We start from the raw sequence: 27,276 nt of genomic DNA, 5'->3' as shown, positions 1-27,276 counted from the left end.
GTTGAACTCTCATGATATGCAATTAATGTCATGGGCTATATGTAATAAATTTAATTACGAGCCGGGGATGGGGGGGGCAAGAATTTATGGCCAGCCGAGAGGGCAATTTTTGGCATGCTGGGGGGGGGGCCTAAATTTCAAGTCAGTGGCACACATTACTAGATGGGTCGCTAAAAGGAAAACATCACGAACTTGCTTTATTAGATAGGCCCTAGTACTCGCAAAATAAATCAAGACTATTTCGGGGCGTGTGCATGAGCTATTTCTGGCATGTTTTTGTCTTTTTTTGTATGTTGCGTGCCCGGCAATCAAACTCTTTATAAAGACTTGTACTAAGTCTAATATCAGTCCATGAACTATAAACTTTATGCATGTGCTGCTGTGCATGTGTCGCAGCCCTCAAATACCTATGCAGCCGCTGCGTGTGATAAGCCCGGGTGATAAAGGCTTGCCAGTACCACACTGGAACAAATGTTTTCCAATAAGTACTGGAACAAGCCATGGCAGCATTAGTCTGTGTTGACGATTTTGAGGCACATGCAAGGACACATTTGCCAAAATATGCCTTTGAATATTTTAGTTGTGGTGCACAAGAAGAACAAACTCTTCAAGACAACAAAGATGCTTTCAAAAGGTTTGTTATGATCATTTTATTTTGGTAACTTGAGTTAAAGTATAAATACTTGAAGCCTATGGGTAAAACAACAGCAACTGCAAACTGTGGGGGATGTGCATGATTATCTTTGTAAGTAAGGTGAGATTTTGACAAGTCAAAAGGGTGCCATCTTTGCACCTTAACGCTCTAGGGCTAGGCCTGATCACAAAACATTCAAGTAATAGTATTAAAATGTATGCCAAAATAATTCGCATGTTCCTGTTTCTCACTTCTCTTTTCAGAGGCCTACAGGCCAGCATGCTTAGGCACATAACGTAGGCTTTTTTTTAGCCTGGCTTGAGCATTTTGTTTGAGCCTGGTCCCAACAGGACCCAATTGGTCTTCACACGTAGCGCCCGTTTAAAAGCTTTTAAACAAACAAACACTCGCATAAACCATTGGCTACACCGTGCATGACTGTTCCCAAATATGCCATGTGTAGACCTACATGTAGGCCTAAATGAGGGTGTCGGTGAGTGGGTGGCAACATAGGGCAAACAATTGTGGGTTGGGGGTGGGGTATAGGTTTTGTTTGCATGTAGTCTACTGTAGAAGTCCAGTTTAATTTATCATTCCCTAAATTAATCTCTCTGACCTGACCATGGAAAACTCATCATTCCTGTTCTGATCAGCTCAGATATCCATGAGAAAACTGCTGGGCAGGGCAGTCACTGGAGATGTGATGTGTTTCGTCATAGATTTTAAATGGTTTCATGCATGGATCGGAGCCCCCTGAAGCTCATGGTTTTTGGCATATTAGAAGCTAAAAATCCAGTGTTCAGAGTACAAAATTTCACAATGAAAGTAGTATAGATCTTCTTCCTCTTTCTTTCCCTTTTCTCTTCTCCTTCCCTTTTTTCTTCCCTCTTTTTCTTTCCCTTTCTCTTCTTCCCTCTTTTCCCCTTTTTCTCTCTCTCCTTCCTTTTTCTTCCCTCTTTTCTCTCCTTCCCCCCCTTTTCCCCTTCCCAATTTTTGCTCTTCTTCCCAGTTTTTTTTTGTGTCGGAGGCAGCTGCCCCACTGGTTACGCCACTGATTGTTTATCCAAAAAAAAAGAAGGAATGCAGCACAGTCTAGTTTGCATGCTGAGGGTCTGGCAGAGGGTGGGAACTTTGCATTCATGTGCCTCCTAACATATCAGTGCACAGCCCCAAAATGGGGCATAGGCTATAGGAAAAAAATAATATTAGGGCATATCATGCCCATGCCTACTCCAGATTAAAAATAAAAACAGCAATTGTTTTTGGATTGAAAAATTACTTTCCTGTTTTGCCAAATGAAACAGCTAGCTAAAGCTAAAATTCTAAAGGTGAGGATTTTAAGATATTTTGCAATTGGAAAGTTTGAGGGACAATGGGACAATAATCCGGGATAATGGAATCTTAATTGAATAGTTTATCTTAAAGCCCCCGCGGGCCCCGCGCGCACCAGTAACATCGCATCGCCCGCTTTTTGCGAATTTCAGGTTTTTCTGCTGTTTTGTTTATTTTTTTTCCAAAATCCACCACACAAAAATCTCACGTCAAAATAGCCTAAATCGTAAATCTCAATCAAATTCTTCATCTTGACCACACCTTGAGACTGTTGAGAGATGAAAATGTGGTCTACTTGTCAAAAAGCTCATCCCACCTATAAAATAATAATAATAAAAAAAACTAAAAACAAAAAAACACCAAAAAAAAACCCCGCATGCGGACATTAATTAGGTTTTTAACATGGGAAGGGTTGAGACACACTATTAAATTAAGACTATTATCTACCAACTTGCAGGTTGAGGCTATTACCCAGGTTGATGAGAGATGTTTCTAACCGTGATCTGTCTACCACTATTTTAGGACAGCAAATATCATTTCCTATTGCTATCTCACCGACTGGTAAACACTGCTTAGCACATCCTGATGGAGAAATTGCTACAGCTAAAGGTACATAAATACAAATCTGTTGTTATTTAGGCCTAGTTGTGATGCAAAAAACAAAAACAAAACAACAACAAAATAAAACACACAAAACACACACAAAAAACCACAAAGAAACTAACAACAACAACAACAAAAAACCATCAAAAAACAAAACACCAAAAAACTAAACAAAAGAAGAACAAAAAAAAACCCAGTTTGTCTTGAGAGATCGTCGTGAACAGGACTGTGGATGCAGTAGAAATATAATACCTCTGACACCACTGTGTATGAAGTGGAACTACCTCTGATAGTACTGTAGATGAAGTAGTACTGCCTCTGATAAAACTGTTGATGAAGTAGAACTACCTCTGATAGCATAGCAACTCTGATAGCACTATCTCTAGCTATGATAGCACTGTGTGTGAAGTAGAACTACATCTGATGCAGCACTCTGCATAGCAATAGCAATGTGCATGAAGTATATCTGGTAGCATGACACCCTAGATGAAGCAGAACTACCTCTGATAACACGGTGCATGAAGAAGACACAATGGATAAAGTAGAACTACCTCTGATAGCACATCTAGTAGAACTACATCTGATAACATTGTTGATGAAGTAGAACTGCCTCTGATAGCATTGTGGATGAAGTAGAACTGCCTCTGATAGCATTATGGATGAAGTAGAACTACCTCTGATAGCATTGTGGATGAAGTAGAACTACCTCTGCCTAGCATTATGGATGAAGTAGAACTAACTCTGAATCTGATAGCATTGTGGATGAAGTAGAACTACTTCTGATAGCATTGTGGATGAAGTAGAACTGACTGTGATAGCATTGTGGATGAAGAACTACCTCTGATAACATTGTGGATAAAGTATAACTACCTCCAACAGTATTAGATGATATAAAACTACTCAGATATAGCGATGTGCATGAAGTATATATCTGTAAGCAACCTAGATGAAGCAGAATTACCTCTGATACTATAGCACGGGGCACGGAGATGACACAATTGATGAAGTAGAACTACCTCTGATAGCACAATGGTTAAAGTAGATCTACCTCTGACAGCATTGTTGATGAAGTAGAACTACCTCTGATAGCACTGTGGATGAAGTAGAACTACTTCTGATAGCACATAGTAGAACTACATCTGATAGCATTGTTGATGAAGTAGAACTACCTCTGATAGCATCGTTGATGAAGTAGAACTACCTCTGATAGCATCGTTGATGAAGTAGAACTACATCTGATAGCATTGTTGATGAAGTAGAACTACCTCTGATAGCATTGTTGATGAAGTAGAACTACCTCTGATAGCATCGTTGATGAAGTAGAACTACCTCTGATAGCATTGTTGATGAAGTAGAACTACCTCTGATAGCATTGTTGATGAAGTAGAACTACCTCTGATAGCATTGTTGATGAAGTAGAACTACCTCTGATAGCACTGTGGATGAAGTAGAACTACTTCTGATAGCACATAGTAGAACTACATCTGATAGCATTGTTGATGAAGTAGAACTACCTCTGATAGCATTGTTGATGAAGTAGAACTATCTCTGATAGCACTGTGGATGAAGTAGAACTACTTCTGATAGCACTATGCAGTAGAACTGCCTGTGATAGCATTGTGGATGAAGTATATAGAACTACCTCTGATAACATTGTGGATGAAGTAGAACTACCTCCAACAGTATTATTATTATGAAACAATACTACTCAGATAGCGATTATGCATGAAACATATCTGATGGCATCCTGGATGAAGTAGAATTACCTCTGATAACACAATGTACTTAGAAAAACTTCATCTGCATAGCACTATGGATGAAGCAGAATTACCTCTGATACCCCTGTGGATGAAGTATAACCACCTCTGAGAGCATACCGTAATAATATTCGTACAATGAAGTAGAACTACCTCTGATAGCATTGCGGATGAAATAGAACTACCCCAACAGTACTGAATGAAACAAAACTACGGTAACTACCGCTGACAGCGATGTGCATCTGACGGCACCCACCTCCGATAACAAGGTGAACGAAGAACTTCATCTGCAAAGCACTATGGATGAAGTAAAACTATCTCTGACAACATTGCATATGAAGTAGAACTACCTCTATAGCATTGCATATGAAGTAGAACTACCTCTGATAGCACTATGGATGAAGAACTATTACCTCCGATAGCAGTATGAAGTAGACTTATCACTTATAGCACTACTTCTGATAGCAATGTACATATTTGCATTAGAACTACCTCTGATAGCACTGGATTAACGAGTTGCTAGGACAAGAACAAAGTTTTACTGTAGTTTGTTAAACTTGTTCATTTTTTTCTTTTAATTTGATCTACGTTACAGATTTGTCGATTAAAAGAAAAAAAGAAGATAAAGTTTAACAAACTACCCTAAAAATTTGTTCTTGTCCGAGCAACTTCTTAATAGGCACATAAACTTTTTATCGACTTTTTACGGTATAGAACTACCACAGATAGTCCTGGCTCTTCATATTTACAAGTATGTATTCCTTTTAATGTTTCTAGATTATTTAATTGCCTCTACAGCGGCATCATCTATGCAAACTGGCATGGTTGTGAGCAGTTGGTCAACTAAGCGTCTTGAAGATATAACCGCCGCTTCACCTCAGGGTCTTAAATGGTTCCAATTAATTATTTTCAAAGATAAGAGTCTGGTACAGCGCCTAATACAAAGGGCTGAAAAGGCTGGGTGCAAGGGTATTGTTGTGACCATAGACAGTGTTGTGCTTGGAAAGAAATACTCTCTGATAAGGCACAAACAAGGACTTCCACACCCATATAGGTAAGTAGGACTAATAAACGTTTAAGTATAAATCAATCAAAAATTCAAAACTATATGGTTATTCTTAAGTAGCTGAGCTAAACATCTCGACATGAGTGAACCAAAATTTTACTCGTGTTTCATTTTTTTTGGTAAATTGTGCATATTAAAGCGATTGTAAACTGATTGAGAAATATATTTAGCTCAATTGCTGGAGGTTTAATGATTTATCAAGCAGTAAATAGCTTGTCAATTGACTTTCTGTACAAAAAAAACAGGGTCTGGGAAAGTACATCATTTTCTTGACCCCAGAGCGACTCAGTTCTTCAAAACTTACCCTTTCTGCAAGTCGTAGGTCAGATGAAGACATCCATTGTAGAAATTATAGGCCTTTACGGAGTCCAGCATTTTTTTCATAAAAAGTCGGATCCTGCTCATTTTTCACAGACAATCTATTTCCCAGGCCTAATGAGGATTAAATAAATCAGGGCCTAATAGTTGGGTTTCATGCCTTTTCTATTGTATTACATGAAGTCATATCGCTGTATGTATTCACTGGTGTGCACTCTTGTACTTCTTTTTATAAATCACACTTTGCAGTCTGTAGTACTTTCTTTTTCAACAAGTGAATAAAATTATCTCCGATTCCATGGATTTTGGAGAAGCTAATACAATTATCTACAATTCCTCCATGGATTTGGAGAAGACACTCTTTGGTTCACTGTTGTAGCAGTTTGTCAATTTAGTGTTTTCAGTGTACTAAAATTAGTTGCTAACTTTTAAAAGCACTTTTATTATGTAAACTCTCAAGATTTGAAAACTTTGTTGGTTGTGGATATTCAGACGAAGAACTAAGATACGAGTCGACAATAACGAAAATGAAAGACGAAACTTTGACCTGGCACGATATCGACTGGATCAAGTCCGTCACCTCATTACCAATCATACTCAAGGGAATAATGACAGGTAAGTGCTTGGATTTGTGAAGTGGTTCAAATTCTAATTGTACACTTCCGTTAATCCCGCTTCGACCTTATTCGCCGTAGAAGTGAGGTGATAATCGGATAACTATAGCAATAGGTATAAAACAATTTTCGAATATGTCGCCCTACATTACAAACAGGTTGCACTCATCACCTTTTTATGTCTGCAATCATAGATTGAATACAATACCGCTCTTTTCAAAGATACTAATCTTAATGGTGCGAGTGATCAGCATGATATCATATTCTATAGAATTACGATCCATGTCTTTACCCATGTTCTTTGATATCTATGGTTCAATACAGAGGTATACCGCGTGAACTTCCTAGTGAAGTGCAATATATTCAAAAATTGTTTTCACCTATTGCTATGGTAATAATCAGTTTATTATATCACTTCTACGGTGAATACACAGTGCTTACGCATGACATAATTTTGAATGTTACTGTGTGTGACAAATCGGCACACTTGAAACATGAAATTGATGTTACAAGTACATAAAGTTAATCATCTCTAGAATGGTCAAATACATGCTGTATCAAAAATGATTGGTAACCAAAAGTTTTCATTGATATATGGACGAGTCCAACACAGCTTTTTATGAAAGCCGCTGTGCACATTTGTTTTGCGGTGTGAATTTGTCTTGTAGAAATTAGCCAATTTAATTTATTCTCTTTTTTTACTGAAACATCGGTAAAATATGTACTTCAGCATTTTGTTGTAAGCACTGTGTGATGTACACTTTAAATTATTGAAATTATTTCATTATGTGTTTAAGAATGTTAAGTTTTGAACATCTCCTAACTTATTTTGATTGAGTTCGAGTTGGAGGGGGGTGGGTGCATTCCGCATGGATTTCAAATTGTTCACAAACTTTCAAACACTTGGTTTTGCCCTCTCCTTATATTGTGATCTTGGGTGGTATAATATGGCAAGCATGCAAGTAGCAACTTTCTTAATCATTTGACAATTAGTACTTGTTTTTTTTTTCAGCGGAAGATGCTCATAATGCTGTTTTACACAAGGCCGATGCCATTATTGTGTCTAATCATGGCGGTCGATTACTTGATGGAGCCCTTGCCACAGTATGTACATGGATATAATTTCCAACATGGTTTAACTAAACACCAAATAGTATACTAGTCCTCTTAAAGCAAAATATCATTGCATAAAAGAAGACAAAATAAACAATCATATAAGGCAATATAATTTCTTGGGGGCCCCAGCCTGTGCCCAACTCCTGCATATCCTGAACACCACTCTATTAGCAACTGCTTTGATGTCACCACATTTCATTTTTTAACAGATTGATGCCTTGCCAGAAATAGTCCAGGCAGTTCATGGATCAGATATTGAAGTCTACCTTGATGGAGGGATTAGGAAGGGCACTGATGTCTTGAAAGCACTCGCTCTAGGGGCTAAAGCGGTGTTTGTTGGCAGACCTGTACTGTGGGGTCTGGCTACCGATGTGAGTACAATAATTTCTATCATATGTAGATGGAATCTTGATGATTAAGGCGTGGTCAAGGTGAAAAATGACTTTGGCTGTTAGCAAGCAATTATAAAGCTCATCTGAACGCATAACTGAACTGGTAGTTGCAGATGAGAATTGCTATTCCTGTTCTGGTTTCATGGGTCTACTAGCATAGGGAGATTGAAAGAAAATGAAAGTTCTATTCCAGCCATTCATCCCCTATAGGGAAGACATGACCTTAATCTTCCACACAGGGAGTGTGAATTTCAAATGGGTTACCTAAATGGGTGACTCCATTTTCCATTTGAAATCTACTTTTCACTGTGTTTGAGATTAAGGTCATGTCTTCCATAGGGGGTGTATGTATTTTAACTGGAATAGTCCAATAGGTCCTACACGCAATATTATTTAGTAAATTGTGATTTTATTCCGTTTTCCATAATTTTAAATAATGAAGGAGGCGGCCTATATGCTTCACCCTAGCAGGGCGTAAGACAATGCAAATGGAGGATTGGAAATAAATGATGCAATCCCGATAAATTATGATCTAAATGATGATTTGGGAGCTTGAGCAAACTGGCATATGAAAATTTAGACAGAGAAAAATATCAGGACTCTGCGCGGAATGAAGCCCAGTCGCTGGATTACCTTCTCTCTAAATTTTCATATACCAGTTTACTCAAGCCCCAAAATCATCATTTAAATCATAAATTATAATTTGATTGCATGGAGCCAACATGTGCCCGTGTTGTTATTTTTTCTAGGGGGAAGCTGGAGTGAAGAAAGTTCTTCAAATACTTCGAGACGAATTTGATATTGCTATGGCACTCTCAGGTAAGAACACAATAGATATATTGTTATAGTTACAATTATGTACAAGCATTGTTTAATTTCAAGATTTGATCAAGCACATAAACCTATATAAGGTACATGTATAATAACATAAACATCTTATGGAAACACAGTAACCGCTAACAGTTTAATTTTCATGAGCGAATAAATTAAATTAAATCATATCATTACTAATTAAATCTAATTTAATCAAACACAGTACATGTAACTGTTGGCATTAAAGCACTCTTTTTAAAGCAAGATTCTCCAATTACCCCATAGCACCACAGTTAATTTCATTTTACCTCATTATTTTGGCTAAAATGATCAAAAAATCACCTTGACAGTTAATATTACATGTATTATGTAATAAATTGTTGGCCAAGAAAAACAAAATTTGAATCATACATATTATTGGTTGGGCTGGCACAATCTTCTGTTATCTTCCATTTAGAAGTCCAGGAAGTCGCATCCAGGCACATATTTGTTGGTTTCAATGACAACTGCCTTGGCTTCTTTCCTTTTAAAATACCATTTTACACCTCAGAGGAAACTTATATTGTGACTTTGAATTGTTCTGTTTGGAAAATTCGGAGAAAATTGCAAACACACTATAAGACGCTTACATATCACATTAGATGTTTTCAAATATACTAACAAACACAATCTGAATATTATGTAATGTCATATTGTTTATACCAAGTTTGTTTTATCTTATTTCTATACAGGTTGTAAGACATTGAAGGAAATAACACCAGATTTGGTAGAAAGAAGACAGATTTTTTCTTCAAACTTATAGCTTTACATTGTAGTTTTAAAAATGAGAGAAATCAGCAATTACTGTATATGCATTACATTGTGTTAACAATTACATCTACAATACATGTACATGTTGTGAATTACGATGAAGACTGCATATCAGTAATAAAGCAGCAGTGAGGATCTTTGTCACAACTCACAAAGTGTTATAATGACGCTGAAAACCACAATACATGTACCCAATACAAATTATTGGTCACAGTGGCGTAGCGACGGGGGTGGGGACAAGGGGCCACGTGCCCTGGGCGCCACCCTTAGGCTTAGGGGGCGCCGAATTGATCAATTCAGTCTCAATTCTGCGTCCCCTCCAATCGATGAAAGTCAAACTATTCATATCACATACTTCAACAAAATCATTTGAAAGAACAATATTTAAGACCGATATTCAACTTCATCATAACCAAAATTAATTGTTTCAAGAATTGATTGGAGGAGGGGTGCCATTATATATCCTTAGCCCCGAGTGTCACAATCCCTAGCTACGCCACTCGTTGGTCATTCTTTACAGTAAAACATTCTATAATTTATCTTATGTTCCAAACTAGGATTGTCAACTCATTCCCGACTCATATTTCCAGCTAATATAATTCAGCTGTCTTGAGCCATGTGATATATCTAATTTAAAGTTGGAAGAATACATGATCTTAGTGTTCGTAAGTATTTAAGAAATCTTAAATTCGGGAATGCGTCTCATTTCCACTTATCCTTCCCTTAAAAACATAAACTTAAGATGATAGAAATAAATTGGTAGCAACTGGATGCTACAGATACGGGAAATTGATACATTTGAATCATACTTTGTATAAAGAATTCAATTTGTCATATCATTACAGTGGAACCTCTTTAAAATGAAATCTACAATGTATGGGGCTAAAGGTCTCAGTTTGTGTTATCTTGATTTTGTGTTTTACATAAACAAAAACAATGCCAGTGACTTCAAAATCACTTTGCGTTATCAGGTTTCTAATGCAAATGGATTTTGTGTTAACGAGGTTCCACTGAACAAATAAATATAAGAACAGTTAACTAAATATAACATGAAAAAATTTGTTTTGAACAAATTTAACCTATCATGATCGATATACATCATCAGAATGAGGATTGATGATCCTTACTTGCTGTTGGATGTAGCTGACTCTAGGGTATGTATTCTCAGTCATAAGTGGATCATACACATGACTTTGGAAAATTGCCCCTCGTCTCTGTTCATGACAGACAACACACCATCTACTGCCAGGATACTTCCAACCGGGAGGATCAACATCATCCTTCTGATGATGCCTATTAACAATAGCAAAAAGTTGGGGGTTCAAAAGAAATTTTTTCAAGAAATCTTTTCATATTGTCTACCAACATACCTGAAGAGTCTGTTCAGTAACCTAAGTTAACAAATGATACCCATACAAATACGCCCCTACAAACTAAATACACGTACAACCTGTATCAAAATGTCCATACGAATTTACCAAATCAACCTAAAACTATATGAGCAGTACCATTTTCAACTTGGGAGCCCGTTGGAGACCAGATACAGTATATGACATGCACTTTTTGCCAACTTGTCCCAATAACTTTGTCAAGTTAAACATAAACGATTATTGCCAAAACCTTATTTTTTCTTGTTGTCATTTGCACATGATATCAATGTTTACTTCATCAAGGACAGGAAAGTGCCAATTCATCATGGTCCATTATAATATAGCAGTCAATATAAACCCATTAAGCAAAGAAAGTGGAAACCATGTCGTCGGCAGAGTGCTACACTATCGTAAGTGCCGCAGTTTGGACAATTTTACAGGAGGGGTATATTTGTGTTTTGCATACATTTGTAGCAGTTTGTTTCCAAGTAGGCATAAAATGAAACGGGAATGTAAAGCAATGTAATTAATATAAACTGCACGGTGTTAACGTTAACTGATCACAAATTTACTGATTTCGAAGTGTCACAAACGATAGTGTTGCCACATACGATATTGTAGCATCCACTGCTAAATTAGGATATGCGTAATATTGGCTCAAATGTCCAATATTTGCCATTTTATGTTACGGTACTTAACAAAATTTATTTTGGCACATCTCAAAAAATAAAATCACCGGATTTATCATCTCTATTACCAGTCATGGGAGCTATGAACTTCAACTTACATGTAGCCAGCTTGGTGACAACGCCTACAGCTGTCAGCGTCACAGTCAGTGATGTGTTACAGTGAGACTGTTTTGCACTTACGATCATGGTGTAGCATTCCGTGAGTTTGTTGTTAAGATCCAAAAACAAGTAGCTTATGTGGCACATACGAGTCTTGCAGGTATTTTAATACTAAAATAACATTGCATTGTACTTACGATATTTTATTTGATTAATTAAACAATAATTAGGCAATTTTAAAACCTGGTTTAAAATGCGTGTTTTTATATGGCCTTCCATAATTCGTCAACATCTCAAATTCGCCAAAAATGTCACTTACGATAGTGTAGCACTATGCCGACGATGTAGTTTACAATTTTGAGGAACATCATCAGTCATGTCATCAGATACATATTTTAAGTGATACATGTTATTGTATATCTCATTCATGAGTAAGTTTGTTATGTACGAAGTTGCATGACTTACGCAAACTCAATGACATCAAAGATATCTTGTTCAATTTCATCGCCATCTCTGTCTCCCAACCAATCATTATGCATGCCCATGCTTGAATTCTGAACACTTGTAGTCTGCACTGAAGTTTCACTACGTGGCTGAATCTGATGCTGTGTGTTCCACCTGACTTCCACATAATCATTATAATCACTTGCACCTCCAATTGTGACTGACTGAAGTGACTCTGGAAGCTTCACCAGCATTACTTTTGGGTTTTGTTTCAAAATTGAATCCATAACATTTGTCATATAGCTCAGTATTTCCCATGTACTTCTGTCGGTATCAAGCACATTTCCGACCTGTTTATAATTTTGCATCGTCATTGTTTTTATTCTCTTGCATACAATCTTCCTACGATGCTGGTTTCCCTTATAATTATGAGCATCAATTTCTGAAGCGTCCCAATCACTGTCTTGATAAGGGGGCATTTTCCTTTCGTTCACTTTCTTACACATACTGTTAGGCCCAGTATCTGTCTTTGTATTTCTGTTTTCATTTTCATAATTTTGCATTCTCCTTGTTTTTATTCTCTTCCGGCAATTCCGTACACTCTTCCTACGATGCAGGTTTCCCTCATAATCATAAGCATCACTTTCTGTACCTTCCCAATCACTCTCTGGCTCCTCTTTTACACGCACCTCTTCATAACGTGGCATTTTCTTCTTCTTCTTGACCTGAACCACATTTTCTTCATCACTCTCGTCCCCTTCATAATATTGCATCCTCATTGTCTTTGCTCTCTTTCGTGCACTCCTCCTAGGATGCATGTTTCCCTCATAATTATGAGCATCACTTTCTGTACCTTCCCAGTCACTCTCTGGCTCCTCTTTTATATGAACCGCTTCATGTTGTCTTTTCCTCATCATAGCCTGTCCATCATTGTTGGCAGACCTTTCTCTGTCATCCAACATCCATTCTTCATCACTTTCAATAGGTTTCCACCCATTCTCACCATCTCTCTCAATGCTGTCATTACCATCAATGTCATTATCCATCCATTCACCATCACTTAGCGTATGTTTCCAATTAGTAACATCACTCACATTGCCATCACTGCTACTTGTGCCCTCTCCATCTTCTTCTTCTGCCTCTTTACACATTTGCCATTTTAAAATCTTCACTATCTTACGCACATTCTTACTATGCATTATGCTTTCATCATCTTTGTCAACTTCATCATCTTCCTCCTCTACATACATTTCTATTTCCATGGTGTCCACTGTATTACGTACACTCCTTCTAAGCTGCAGTCTTTCCTCACCTTTGCCTTCTCTTTCTGTAGGTTGCCAGTCACTATCATCATCATCATCATCATCATCATCATCCATTCTTTTATGCTCATTTTGCATTAGATGAGAGCTCCCATCTTTCTTCTTAGCCCTGACACTTGTGCGTTTTTTCTTTGGGTTACCACCTCTAGATTTCTTATTTTTCATTCCTTTCATTTGCCAGTCACTATCTTCATCCTCACTTGTTTGCCAGTCACTATCTTCATCATCCTGACTTGCTTGCCAGTCACTATTTTCATCCTCACTTGGGTCATCACATAACCATGCACTTTGACTTCTTCTTTTACCAAGACTATTTCCACATTGTTTCCTCTTTTTTACATTACCAGCATGTCCTGTTGAAGCAGATGAAGACTTTTTATCTGCACCAGAAACAATTCCTTTCAAGCTTGATTTCTTTACACCTATTTTACCAGATGATATTTTCCCTTGGTTTTTCCTTTTTTCACACACAGAATTTTTACCAACTTCCACACTCTCGTTCTCCGTTTCATCTTCTGGCATGACACCAATACAAACATTTTCACTTTCAATTGTCTTCTTTCCCTGTTCTCCTAGGCTACTATCTTCATCAGTTTTCTTCCTTTCCTGTTCTCCCGGCTGTCTACTACTATCTTCGTCAGTTTTCTTCCTTTCCTGTTCTCCCAGCAGCATGCTACTATCTTCGTCAGTTTTCTTCATTTCCTGTTCTCCTGGTTGCTTGCTACCATCTTCATCAGTTTTCTGCGTTTCTTGTTCTCCCGGTAGCCTGCTACTATCTTCATCAGTTTTCTTCCTTTCCTGTTCTCCTGATTGCCTGCTTCTATCTTCATCAGTTTTCTGCGTTTCTTGTTCTCCCGGTAGCCTGCTACTATCTTCATCAGTTTCCTTCTTTTCTCGTTCTCCCAGTTGCCTGCTACTATCTTCGTTAATTCTTTCATTATTACTCTGCATTTGTTGGCCACCATTATCATCATTATTTTCATCACTTTTGCCTTTTTCAAATGAAGTCTGTCCAGTACCACTATGTCCTTTAACCATTAGTTCAGTTTCCACCCCTATGACACCTTTTTTCGCCCTTGATTTTCTCACACATGTTTTGTTGTCAACTTGTCTTTCCATTTTTTCTCTGTTTTTACGTTGAAACTCTTCTTCATCAAACACTTCTCCATTGAGTTTTGCCTTCTTTAGAGCATACCCCTTTTTGCCCATTAATCTACTAATCTCTCTGTATTTCTGAATTACTTTCGCTTCTTCATCTTTTGCATCACTTTTTGGTAGCATCTTCCACTCCTCGCACTGCTTTAAGAGATGTAAGCCATACGTATAATCTGTATAAAACACTTTCCCGCATCCGCTACACTTTGGTGGTGGCGTGTCTTTGTGAGTATAAACATGTTCACAATATTCACGTCTGTAATTAAATCCTGCCTGGCACACCTCGCAGTTAAATCGTTTCTCTCCAAAATGTTTCTTTCTATGTGTACGTAGTTGAGATGGAAACGATGTTGCATAATCACACACATCACACTTGAAATCTTTGCGTCCTTCGTGATTATGCAGGTGCCACTTCATAGTAGTCGAATCACTTGAGACCATTTTCCCACAAACTTTGCACTTCTCTTTTTTGGTTTCTCCTCTTTGGCTTCCTATATTTACGTGACGAACACCGCCAGATTCTTTTGTAAGTGTAACATCGTGCACATTTTTATAGTGTTTCTTTAAATGTTTCACAAGAACAAATTTGATCCTACACTGATAACATTCAGGGACAACACTGCCACCAAAGCACCCAATTGTATTAGCATCCTTAATATGTTTATCAAACATGTCATATCTTTGATATATCTTTTGGCATTTATAACAGCTTAAATCCTCAAAATCTCTCAAATCTGCTGTTGTCCGATGATGCCCAAATTTCTCACAGTGCACTTTGAAATAAGATTCCAACTGGAACCGCATGTTACATACGCTACAACGGTAACGTACTAACTCTGGATGCTCCAACTTGTGTCTGGTTAAGTGCATTCTGTCCTTAAATGTTTTGGGGCAGCAAGGACATGTGACTGGCTTTGCTATCTTGTGCACATCAATTAGGTGTTTAATCAATAACTCGTTCGAAGGAACAACAACGTTACATCTGTCACAATGTCTTCTGAGTTCCCTTTTCAATGGTTCTGGGCCAACATTGTGTAATTCACGAAGATGACTTTTCAAATTAGTTTCCCACTTGCTTGTGAAACCACATATATGACAAACATGTTTTTTCCCTTCGTGCTCAGCTGCTATGTGTTCCCGTAAAGAACCAATCATTTTATATGGTTTGTTACATACGTGGCATGTGTGCTTGTCAGATTCAAGTTGTTTCTTCTTACGGTTTCTAGGCTTGGGTTTCTTTTCTTTGCATTTCTTTTGATTTGATGAAGGCTTGTTTCCTTGATGATCTGCCCTTTGTGTTGTGGAAGGCCCAGACTCCTGGTGTTCTCTTTCATGTGGTGTAGCTCTTGGCTGGTCACTTGAGGTACCTAGTGAATAATGTGTAAGAATTGAATCATTAAAAAAACAGTGACGGTTTATATTTATTTTATTTCCATGTAGTTACCACAAGATAATGCTATTTCATCAGCAACACAAATTGCTAGGCACTAGCTGTTTAAATTGCCTCTTTTTTCAGGATAGCTGTCACCCAACAAAAGATTCCATACTTCTTTCAGTGTTTTTGAACATGTGAGCAGGGAAAGCTGAATTGTGGGAGGGGGAACTGGAATCATGACACGATTCAAGTGTATGTATCTCAAACCTAGACAATAGGCGACATTAGCGGACATATTGCTTCCTACATGATATTATTAACGTGTCGTAATACTTTGATACAAAAATAAATTAGTTAACAGGTTCAGCATACAATCATATAGAAAAGTGCAATGATTTATAGTGCTCTACACACAGGCACAACACCTAGACGTTGATCCACAAGCCTCAGCACACTTTACGGCCCCACATTATTCCATAAACCATTAAACAACAATTCAGGGACTTTGCTGCTTCAAGAGCTCACACCCTAGAGATTCCACAAATAACCTTCGCAACCAGGATCAGCTCCCCGAGTTTCGTACGGGTTACAACAAGACAAATTAGCAGTAAGTTCCTTGTCCAGGGGAATTTCAAGCTAACTCAATTTTTTCCATGAGAGCGTATTAGGCACCACCAGTGTTCGAACTCGCAACATCTCGCACCATAGTCAAACACCTTATCGATTGAGCTAACTTGACTATTCTGTAGTAAATCGACAGAATATGCCAGTGATTGTCGAGGTATTATCATATGCTTGATAGAATTAGACCATCTGACCAGCTAGTATCCCCCCCTCCACATAGTAACAAGTGAAATCAAACTAGAGTTCATAAATATGCAAATACCATGACCAAACAACCCCGAGCAAACAACACTGTACAAAGTGATTAAATTCTATTACCCTACCATGTTAAACGTGTAAGCTGCAGATGAGATCTCGGTTTCATTATTGCTGACTTTTTAGCCTGATTGGACCAGTCCCCTTGGCATGTTTTCATCATTTTCTAAGCGTGATTCATGTACATTCTGGGCACGCATGTGGACAGTATGAAACCTGAGTGCCCCCAGGACTATTAACTATCTGCGCCACAGCATTAGCCTCACACAACAATGTTGTGAGCCCCCCATAAATTAGGAACTGTAGAAAAAATGTGGCAGCCAGTGAAATTTGATACTATACCCAGATTGTTTTCTTGTGAACTTATAAATTTATGGGCATAACTAAATATCATACCATATTGCATGTAGAGTTGATCCCGATTCCAATGCTCTGAATGCTGTTGACTGTCTCTTTCCTCCACTCGCTTCCCTATGATAGCAAGCAGCTGCTCCAGGTCACCGTTATTCCTGGCACTCTCTTCATATTGTGCTTCAGCCATATTACATTCCAACCTGTATTTACAACATAAAAAGGATTTTTTAAATTACCTACTTGTTACATATTTTATTAGTTGGTGTACCCGAGGGTCACTCCAGTCAAATATATTGGTTTAGTACTGTTATTAGTACATGTATTCTCTGTTCAACCTTGACAGAAAATTATTCAGTTTTTTTTGTACTTAGCTGAAAGCATTTAGCTGAAAGTATCTCTGAGCCTTTCCAAGTAACAACTGGAGTGCTTCGATGTTTTAGCGCCATTCCTGTTTATTGGCCAGGTAGACTACTTTCTTTTTAAATAATCTTTTTTTGAAATAAAAATACAAAGCATAATATTAATTATGCATGGTTGGCTGCATGGCCTTGTATACTTGTGCTGTTATGGTTTCAAATGCTCACTTCTCCACTTACAAAAACGTACACCAATCACAGCCTCCTAAGTGGTCCACACTGGTAACCTCAACTTTAAAACATTTATAAATAACAAATTGGTAAAGTTAAAAATGTGATCTCCAATCCTAAAGTTACCTGTACATGAATTTGTAGAAATCTTGGCATCAGAAAATTCTCGGTACAAATTATAAAAATACATGTAGCAACAATGTGTTTTTTGTGACTTTTCCCCCAAAATGTCAAATCTAAAAGTAGCCATAACAGATAATTGACTGCAACCTTAATTTTTGCTCTAAGTAAGAGGGCATATGAATATTTTATATCTGTGAACAAAAATATTGTATCATACCATATTGAGGCGACATTTGGGTTAAAACATGCTTCATGATTTTTATCATTTTTTTACCAAAATGCCCATTATTCCCCTTCTTTGTTTGGTGCAAGAATTTATTTGACAAGAAATGTATTGAGCCTGATATCATTGAATTGAAAAAGTTCACAGTGACTTATTTCTGTGACCCATAGTTTTTTAGTTATGCCTTCCAGAAAATCATGAAAAAGGGAAAAATCACAAAAACAGCATTTTCAACCCAAATATCTCATCTCAGCTCACTGTACTTTTCAGAATTGCCAGCCGGGTAAATCAGTAAGACGAGACTCTTACATTGTATGGTTAATTTTAATCCGGCTGGCACCTTTGTCCAAAAATGTTGCACGAAAACCTTAACTAGAGCAGATAGACCAATGTGGCCTCTCTACTATCTGTGCCCCCCTGAGACGTAAGAAACTAATTGTGGCGATTTGGTGGACCATTTTGGCACCATTAGTGTGTACAATTTTTGTTTGTGAAAGTGATAAAATTTTGAAATGTTGGTCCATGAAGCCTTTCCTGGACAAGTTTCCCCTAGTATTGGAGACCTATAAATTGCATTTTAAACATACATTGGCAAATTTCAAAAACAGGAACAACTAGAGTCAACAGACGCTGAATACAAGCCGCAATTTGACCCCTATAACTTGACCCCTGGGTTACGGATGGGGTCAACTGCTCTTGCACTGTGCTTAGGATGTCATAAGAAATATTCCTGGTGAATTTCAGCTTAATCGGAACTTATACATGGATTTTGATTTTTTGAAAATTTTTGATTGACCTTTTGACCCCTTTAATGACCTTTGACCTCAATGTAAAAAACACCTTATGTACACCGACAAAATGCATTGTTCCAATTTTAATTAAAAAATTCTAACATGTTCAGTTCTTGAGATAAAAATTCTTGAAGTTATTCAGCTAAAAACAGGAAGTGACCCCTTAATGACCTTTGACCCCCAAAATAAAAATACCATGCATACATCAGGGAACACTAATTCATGTATGTTGGTTATATTATTCTGGTCTGTTTACATTTTGAGATAAAATTTTTTGAACATTTTTGGTTTTTGACCGGAAGTAACCCCTTAATGACCTTTGACCCCAAACCTGTAGGCATCCTAAAGACCCTGGCTAGTAGCAATGCATGTGTGCTAATGGCGACTCTCTGCTCTATATTTTGTAAAGACAGTGGTTTTTTGAATATTTTTAGCTTTCAGACCGGAAATGACCCCCTTAATGACCTTTGACCTCAATTCTTTTTAGGAAGTTTTAAGCACTGCCACATGTTGATTCATATGCATGAGTCACATGATCATTGCATGAAATTTGTGGAAGGAGTAGCATTTTTGTGAAATCACACTTTTGACCATTATAGCTAGGTCAAAGGTCACAGCAAGGTCAAAGTCAAATGGAAGGTTTGGCCTAGTCCAGTGGTCATTTGGCTCAACTATGGTTGAAATCTGTCAAAGCATAAGAGAGCTAGGGCGAAACGAGGCAAGTCACGCAAAATGTCACGAGTTGCCAGAAGAAAGAAGAAGAAGAAGAATTGAGAAGAGACAGAACAAGCCGACATCCGTCGTCGGCTTGTAAAAATGACCACTTGTTTTTCACTACACAGGTGGGTGTACCCTAGACAAGTGTAAAATTTTAGTTTAAAAAAGCACGATCCCTAGTTTTCCCTATAATTCCTATATTGTGCTAATTTAAATATAAATTGGCAAATGTCGAAAGCAGAAGCAAAAATGGCCACTTGTTTATCCACTACACAGGGGGTGTCTGAGGGGGATGTTGCCCCCTTAGGGAAGTTGGGAAAATTTTGCAAAATGAAGGTCCAATAGAAGCCATTAGTGCATCATTTTTACACAGATTTTAAAAAAAAAAAAAAAATTATAATGTGAGATTTTACTAATTTGACAGCTCTTTGCACGAGATTTAATTACTACCTGCATTGTACATGTAGGCGTGAGATTAAACTACCTTGGCGTGAGACCGTGACCAAATGCATGAGACTCACCCAATGTGTGAGAGTAACAGCCGGCCCGGAGGGGAACTTTTCTTGCTCCCATTCTAGAACTTTTGCATTTTCCCAGTCAATCTGGTATCATCACAGCATCTAGATATCATCACCATTTGCTGATAACATAGTCAAGCTGGTGAAAACGTTCCAGGTGAGCGAAAAATAGTGTAGTGTTGAGGTTAAACTCTTTAATCATTTTATTGGTATGGCAATTGTTAACTTAATGAAAAGGGCTAAAAAAAGATCAAATTTGAGCCCTATATTAGGCAAGCTCACATCACACACTATAGATGGCGCTATTCGTCCATAGGGAAGTGGAATGTGCATGTACGGTCCAAAAATGGCGCTTTACTGTGGAGCTCAAGGGAAAAAATCACTAAAAATTCATTTTGACAAACAAAACCTTTGATGTTGACTTACTTAGTTATGGCATAATGCTGGATTCATAAACTATCACATAATGTAATCTATGTTCCACCAACTCGACACTCGTTAAAGCGCAAAAGCAATTTTTGTGTAAATCAAGACCATCCAAAACAGCTTTCTTACAGTAAAGAATAGGAGGTCATCTGGGGTCACATACATGTGCCTGCTGTCACAATTTCACACACAAAATTTTTGACAATTTGGTGACACTATTTTTGTCTGTAACTTCAAATGCACTAGAAATATGATTGACCCCTTATTGTTTTAATATAGGTGATTTGATTCTCTTTTAAATGACTTTCAGCTAAAATATCATTGAGCTTCAAAATTTTATGAACATCCCTACCTACATGTATAATATGTACATTCCCAACATGCATCATTTTTGACTAAATGTACCTAGGCTATCACCCTATACCGCGCATGTACCACGTAATCATGGCATGTTGCCAATGGGGATCGACGATAATTTGTCATGTGCCATCATGTGCAAAGTCAAAAATAGCACAAATAGCGAGCAAACTGGGGTACCGGTACACAAAACAAACTTTGCACGCAAGACAAATGATGTCGCCAGGTCTGAACCCCGGGGTACTCAAGTTTGGTTTTGGTAGGGACGTGCATTGAGATTTTGGAAGTAGACCCATAAATATACCAATTTTTCAAGAAATTTGGACCCATTGATATACCAAAAGTCAAAATTTTCAGCCGAATTTACCCAAAATTGTCTTAGTTTTTACAAATTTCCCCAAAATTTTGGGAAAATTTTGGCTAGATTAAGGAAAAATTGGGCTGTTTTCCGAAAAAATTGAGAAAATTTTGAAAAAAGGACCCATTCATATACCAAAATAGGCTTTGAAAAAGGGGTCATTGATATACCAGAAAGCTGAAAATGCTACCCATGTTTGCGCACGTCCCGTATGGTCATTTGTACTGAGTACCCCCCCGGGTCTGAACAGAACAACGTCAGCTGAATTCTAGTACCGTACGCTTAGAAGGCATTGGCATGGAAAATTCCAATCTGTGTGTTTATTAATCTAAGATACTGCGTATTGGCTGTGCATTTTTAACCACGAATCAGACATCCATGCTGACAAACATGAAAAAAAACCCAATATTTCACTAACTAAACGACTGGTTTCCAAATTTGTTTATTTTGATACTTTGGGCCTCAAAAAGCTTAGAAAAAGTCTTTCATAATGCAAGCTGGACAAATTGATTTGGTATTCAAACTTACTTATTCGACATTAAGTAGGTATGCCAGGTGAATTTAAATTTGCCATCAAACTGCATCATTTTATATATCAAATTAAAGCCCTTGAGTAAAGAAAGCCAAAACTGAAAACCTTTTTGTCATAGTTATATCTTTTCAAAGATCGACTTTCATCAAAAAGATTCTGCTAGCAAAATTCCCCAAAACAGCATTACGGGGGTGTTTCTAGATCTTAGTCTCATGATGATAGCAGCTTTTTTAAAAATCAAAATCCCTCTAAAATTCCATGTGTGAGTGTCTCATCACCATAAAAAATCATATAATGGCCTCAAGTGAAGTATAAAAAAACATATTTATTGTAGGTTTCTTTGACCAACCTGTTCTTGAAAAAAAATTGAAATTTCTATGTAAATACCGTATTTAGTCAAATAGTCGCCCCCCCTCAAACAAACGCCCCCTAACACTTTTTTCAACCACGCTGGCTAAAAAATGCCAATATTTCCATGCTATCTTGTGTAGTACTTACCAACTTGCCCACATGGTCGAAAATAGCGTGAATAATTGGCAAAAATCTGGATTGGAAACCTGGAAGTGAACCAAAAGTCAGTGCTTCTAGTTCATAGTTCGTCATTTTAGAGTGAATTTTAAGTTTACCTAATGATTTTAACGGGAATTATCGTTCTAAAATTGACCTTGAATGAACGCCTCCATTGGGAAAATGTAACGCCGTACGCCCCCGGGGGCATTTATTTGACGAAATACGGTATGTATTGTTTGGTCCCCGGTCTAGGCGAATTTCGCTAATGTGTTACTGTAAAAGTCAATATTTTCGCGATTTTGAAGATTTTGTCAATTGCACGAGAATTAAATTTTGCGGTTTTGATATTGATACAATAGAAACCTAATGCAAAAGTTTATTTTCGCGAGGTTTTTATTTTCGCGATTTTATGTCCACTCGCGAAATTCGCGAAAATAAAAACCTCGCGAAAATTTCTACTTTTACAGTAACTAAGGTTTGCCTGGCATACCTACATTAAAGCCATATTATAACATTTTCAAACAAAATAGATTAGCATTTATTTGCCATAAGGCCAATGGAACTCGATTATTAGTTTCCGATTGGATGTTTGAAAAAAAAGACGAGGTCGCTATTTCATTATTCATTATTCGGTCTCTTTTCATTATCCATTATGTCAACAAAATCAATGATTTTATGAACAGCTTTCTCCAAATTTAGGTTCCCCACCAGTACCAAAGTATATATTGTTGATGAAAGACCATCTCAAAACCGGTATTAATGCTTAGATCATCTTCACAGACATTTTGCAACAGATTGAGAAAAGATTTGAATTTGTTTTCATTAAAATGAAAAGAAATTTGCAATTTTTGTAATCACTAGAAACATGAGGTAATCCTTAAATTTCCATTATTTACTACATCCTCTACCCCTACAACTAAGAAAAGCTGCTGATTCTGATCAGCAGGGGATGTCAGACATTTTGAGAGTTTCAATTTTGATTATTTCCATTTCAATTTTCAGATCATTGACTTTTTTATGAAAATAATGAAAGTTTTGGTCAAATTGAAAAAGTGATGCGGGCGGTCAATAGGAAACTAACAATCGAGTTCCATTAGCCTAAAATGTTAGATTTTACTGTCAGATATATCCCCTTTTATTTTTGAGCCGAATAACTACGCCAAAAGCAAAGAAAATTGGAATTTACTACCAGCGCACATGTCGCCAATACGTACCACTCCTTCGGTCATGTTGTGGTACGACCCTTTGTTGTGTATATCACTGTCCTGCACGCAGTGTACGTATTGTGTGTTATGAACATCGTGTATGCGACGGTTTGACTATTAATAATTCTATCATCTTACTATAAATAGGGGAATGTTGTATCTATCTATCTATCTATCTATGTATCTATGTATGCCTATAAAGGCTCCGTCAGTTTCGATCCAAATGTCGCCAAATTCATACGGAGATCATTGAATATACGGGAAACGTGTTTAAACTTTATTTGGTTGAAAACGGTCAAGAATTGGCCTCAAAATCAGTGAAAATGTGGTGCGTTGCTATGCTGGGTAAACAAAAAGGGTCAGTTGTCAAGCTAGCCCGCATGCGCGTCGTGCGGGCGTATCTAATGCCAAGCATTCGTAGAAGCGCAGCGATAGCGCTGGTAACGCAGCACTACGCCATGTCGCTAAGCGTAAACGACGCAGAGTCTCGCAATGAATGATAATACGGGTGAACGACCGACCGTAGGCGTAATAAATACGGGGAAAAGATGTGTGTTAAAAAGTACAAACAACATGAAGAGGTACGCCTACTGTAATTAAAAGAAAACAAAATGAGGACAAACAGGTAGGCCTACGAGTATGTGGGTTAGCCTATAGTTAGTCACAGTAAGAAAATGAAAACGGGAATAAAATAGGCTAAAGAAGGAAAGAATAATAAAATCTAATAAAATTAGATGATTTAAATAAAAAAAGCTATTAAACTGAGGACAGAACTAAATAAATAACATGAAAACGGGAAATCACAAGCTAAGCAGCAAATAAAAATGAAGTCAACAGGAAATGTAAGAAAGGACAGATTTAGAAAATAATGGGAACGGGATTGAGTAAATAAAAAACATGGTAACGGAAATTTGCAAGCTTAGCAGCAAAATGTTTTTAAAAATGGAACAAAATTGGCCCATGTAAAAGAAACTAAAAAGAAAGAAAGAAGCTAAAATGGAAACTTAGGCTTAACGAGGGTCAGACTCAGATAAATGAAATTTACCTTTTCAATGATTCTACCTGTTCAGTAATTCCTTCCGTTTTAGTGAACGCTCCCATTTACTCACCTAGCGGGGACCACAGTGCGCTGGTGTCCCGCTAGTAATAATAAAGCGCCGGTCCGGTTCGGCGTTTTATTCAAAATCTCGGATTTTGACAAAACTACAGCACGCCTAGAGTCTTGATTTTTGCAGGGTATATTGGTTTAATAAAGTACAATGTAATCGTGTAAAAAATTCAGTGAGGGCGTCTTCCTCAGCAAATGTTATAATATGGCCAGGGGGATGACACTCACCTCATTTGCATGGCAAAATTACCCGTCTCCTCTGCAGCCAATTTGTTTTCGCTCCATCGAAATCAAGCTGGTCACGGAGGAGACTACCTTCCTTTGTGTTTGTTCATTTGTGTATGGAGAGCCCTTCTTGGAGTCCGTTTGGACTTAGGCTACGCTCTCAGCTAGAGTCCGACGCTGTATTGTACTAGAAACACCTTCTCTGTGAATTCGCTAGAGCAAGGAAAATAAAAACTGGTTTCATTACTATCTGTTTTTGAGCTTTTTTGCATGTCTCATGCGACCATGGTGTTACCACAACTGTCTTTAAGCGTCATTAACATGTGCTGGAGTCTAGCACAGGTCAACCAAAGTCCCGGATTTTGCCGTCAACATGAAAACGGACGTTAGTCCACTCGATCTCTATTTCTTTCTTTGTTTAACATGTATCTTGGACACACGCTTGGGTCATGGAGCAGACTGAAGCAAAATGATGGAGCAACGAAAAACAAATCACGTTTTTAGGCAAGTTACTGCGTGACACAAAAATAAGGGTAGTTTTCTGAAACTGAACAAGTTGGAAGTAGGCCTATCTTTTCAATTTTTTTAGTCCAAAAGTGGTAGCCTACATTTGTTGCATTTTACTAGGCAAAAACTCTTTAGGAGGTAAATTCTAGGCCTAGGCCTATAGGCCTATCACTACTGAGAGGAAGTTTTGGATTAGAAAACGGACATTTCGATGAGAAACGGCCACTGATGAGAATTTAATTATCTCATTCTTCTTTTGGATGACAAAATAATAATGTTTATTTTGAGCTCAGCGGGGATTACCAATTTTCACCAGTTTTAATAGGACAATAATGATTGACACACACACCAGGAAGTTTCTCATCCAAAAGAATGAGAAAATTTAAATTCTCACCATTTTGGCCGTTTCTCATCAAAATGTCCGTTTTCTCATCCAAAACTTCCTTTAGTGTATTAAGTTAGCTTAGGCCTATTGATCCTAAATTTGCTGGTAGGGTAAAACTCGCTTTTAGGGGTGTTTAAAAAGTCATGCGTTTAGGCCTACACTATCATCACTTGAGTGCCCCCCCCACCCCGGTGAAATTTGGGACTCATTTGGTCACCGTCCTAAGCGTCCTTGCCCACACGAGTCGCCCAGGAGTAGGCCCTACCCGGCATTATTAATTATTAGTGCTTAGCCCCTAAATACAGTCGCGTATCGTGTTGTCTATTACTTGTGTCCATGGATATGACCCTATGTATAAGTAGTCTTCATAGAATTCACACAGTCTATGCCATGTCATTTACGGATACAAAGAGGATAATAATGTTGAGGGCGCCCACAAAATCTTACACCGTCTTACACAATGTTCCAAGGCAAAGTTCAGTTTAATATTTACTCATCGTACAAATACAGACGTTTTATTATGTTATGATGTTGTCTGGATGGGTGGACAGTTGTCACACTGTGGAAAAACAACAACCGAATCCGCATTCATTTACAAATAGCATTAAATTAGTATCACATAGTGGCCTCCGTGCAGTGGAAAACCTTAATTCTTTCATCAAAAAGAAATGAAAATGACCAAAAAACCGGATCCACCTGTACGCCTATAAAATGGGCACAGAAATTTGTCTCAAATATGAATGAATTTTAAGAAACATACGGGATATGATGAACCAATGACCTGACGCCATGATAGCAGGATCTATTAGTTGTTTTATATACAATGCATATACCGTGTTGTCATAATACCAATATTTGGCATAATATATAACGACTAATATTTAGTATTGTAAATATGCAGTTCATATGCACAAACGAACACTGATCTTTATGATATTCAGGTTGTTGTACATCTCATATAACATGTCATATAGGAGGTCATATGTGTTGACCTTCTCCTATTGTATTTGTTCATCTGTGTATGGAGAGGATTAGCGCCATTAAACGCCATTAAAACTCCATCAGTATTAGGGCGTAGTTCAGTGAACTCACCAGATTGCTATTCCAAGTACTTTGATAAATACAGATAATGTATTGATGGGTCGAGGCGATTGCATTGAAAACCTAATACATTATTCATAACAGTTACGTAATCAATCGATAGTGCGGACACTTTTCATTTGCAAACCACCAAAATTAAGTGATCTTTTAGCGTTGGAAAAGAAACCACGTGAATAGAGTGCCCTCTCAAGAATATCAACTCTCTGATATGGCTTAGCTTACCCACTCACTACAATACATGTAGAACTTTATATGTTAGAAACTTGTATAAACAGAACATTTTTTGGTAAGTTTGTTTTCTATGTTCACAGCTTCAAATGATCTTTTGGTGAACTAATAGTTAAATGAAACTTCCTTAAATTATGGCACTTACTGTTTTGTTTCTTGAAAGCTCTCAGAAGCAAGTTTTTTACACGAATATAGAACAACAAAAATGCATCTGCAAATGCAGAAACCACTTT

The 27,276-nt window shown here is 37.5% G+C and overlaps 2 protein-coding genes across 3 annotated transcripts; one reads left to right on the top strand and one right to left on the bottom strand.

Moving 5' to 3' along the window:
* Positions 1-392: 392 nt before the first annotated feature.
* LOC140150231 (2-Hydroxyacid oxidase 1-like) lies at positions 393-10,248 on the top strand. Of its 2 annotated transcripts, XM_072172262.1 has the most exons (8): positions 393-634; positions 2,424-2,575; positions 5,125-5,380; positions 6,171-6,325; positions 7,337-7,428; positions 7,650-7,811; positions 8,582-8,651; positions 9,377-10,248. In XM_072172262.1, the coding sequence occupies exons 1-8, from the start codon at positions 501-503 to the stop codon at positions 9,445-9,447; spliced, it is 1,092 nt and encodes a 363-aa protein (XP_072028363.1). In that variant the 5' UTR covers positions 393-500; the 3' UTR covers positions 9,448-10,248. The 2 variants fall into 2 exon arrangements, with proteins under 2 accessions (XP_072028363.1, XP_072028425.1); XM_072172324.1 differs by lacking the exon at positions 2,424-2,575 and having other exon boundaries at positions 521-634.
* Positions 10,249-10,537: 289 nt separating this feature from the next.
* LOC140155388 (uncharacterized) lies at positions 10,538-27,276 on the bottom strand. The gene is made up of 4 exons (XM_072178221.1): positions 27,189-27,276; positions 17,185-17,342; positions 12,079-15,901; positions 10,538-10,748 (listed from the first exon to the last, which is right to left on the bottom strand). The coding sequence occupies exons 2-4, from the start codon at positions 17,327-17,329 to the stop codon at positions 10,538-10,540; spliced, it is 4,179 nt and encodes a 1,392-aa protein (XP_072034322.1). The 5' UTR covers positions 17,330-17,342; positions 27,189-27,276.

Source organism: Amphiura filiformis, chromosome 1 (assembly GCF_039555335.1).
Source record: "Amphiura filiformis chromosome 1, Afil_fr2py, whole genome shotgun sequence".
Classification (NCBI taxonomy): domain Eukaryota; kingdom Metazoa; phylum Echinodermata; class Ophiuroidea; order Amphilepidida; family Amphiuridae; genus Amphiura; species Amphiura filiformis.
Note: the sequence above shows the minus strand (reverse complement) of the source record. Positions and strands in the feature narration are given on the sequence as shown.

Excerpts from the sequence above, each read along its gene's own strand:
- LOC140155388 (XM_072178221.1), bottom strand. The coding sequence starts at position 17,329 with ATGGCTGAAGCACAATATGAAGAGAGTGCCAGGAATAACGGTGACCTG. Across the intron at positions 15,902-17,184 it reads TCAACTCTACATGCAATATG|GTACCTCAAGTGACCAGCCA; the intron begins GTATGATATTTA and ends ATTATTCACTAG. Across the intron at positions 10,749-12,078 it reads TTTGATGTCATTGAGTTTGC|GCATCATCAGAAGGATGATG; the intron begins GTAAGTCATGCA and ends TATTGTTAATAG.
- LOC140150231 (XM_072172262.1), top strand. The coding sequence starts at position 501 with ATGGCAGCATTAGTCTGTGTTGACGATTTTGAGGCACATGCAAGGACA. Across the intron at positions 635-2,423 it reads AACAAAGATGCTTTCAAAAG|GTTGAGGCTATTACCCAGGT; the intron begins GTTTGTTATGAT and ends ACCAACTTGCAG. Across the intron at positions 6,326-7,336 it reads ACTCAAGGGAATAATGACAG|CGGAAGATGCTCATAATGCT; the intron begins GTAAGTGCTTGG and ends TTTTTTTTTCAG.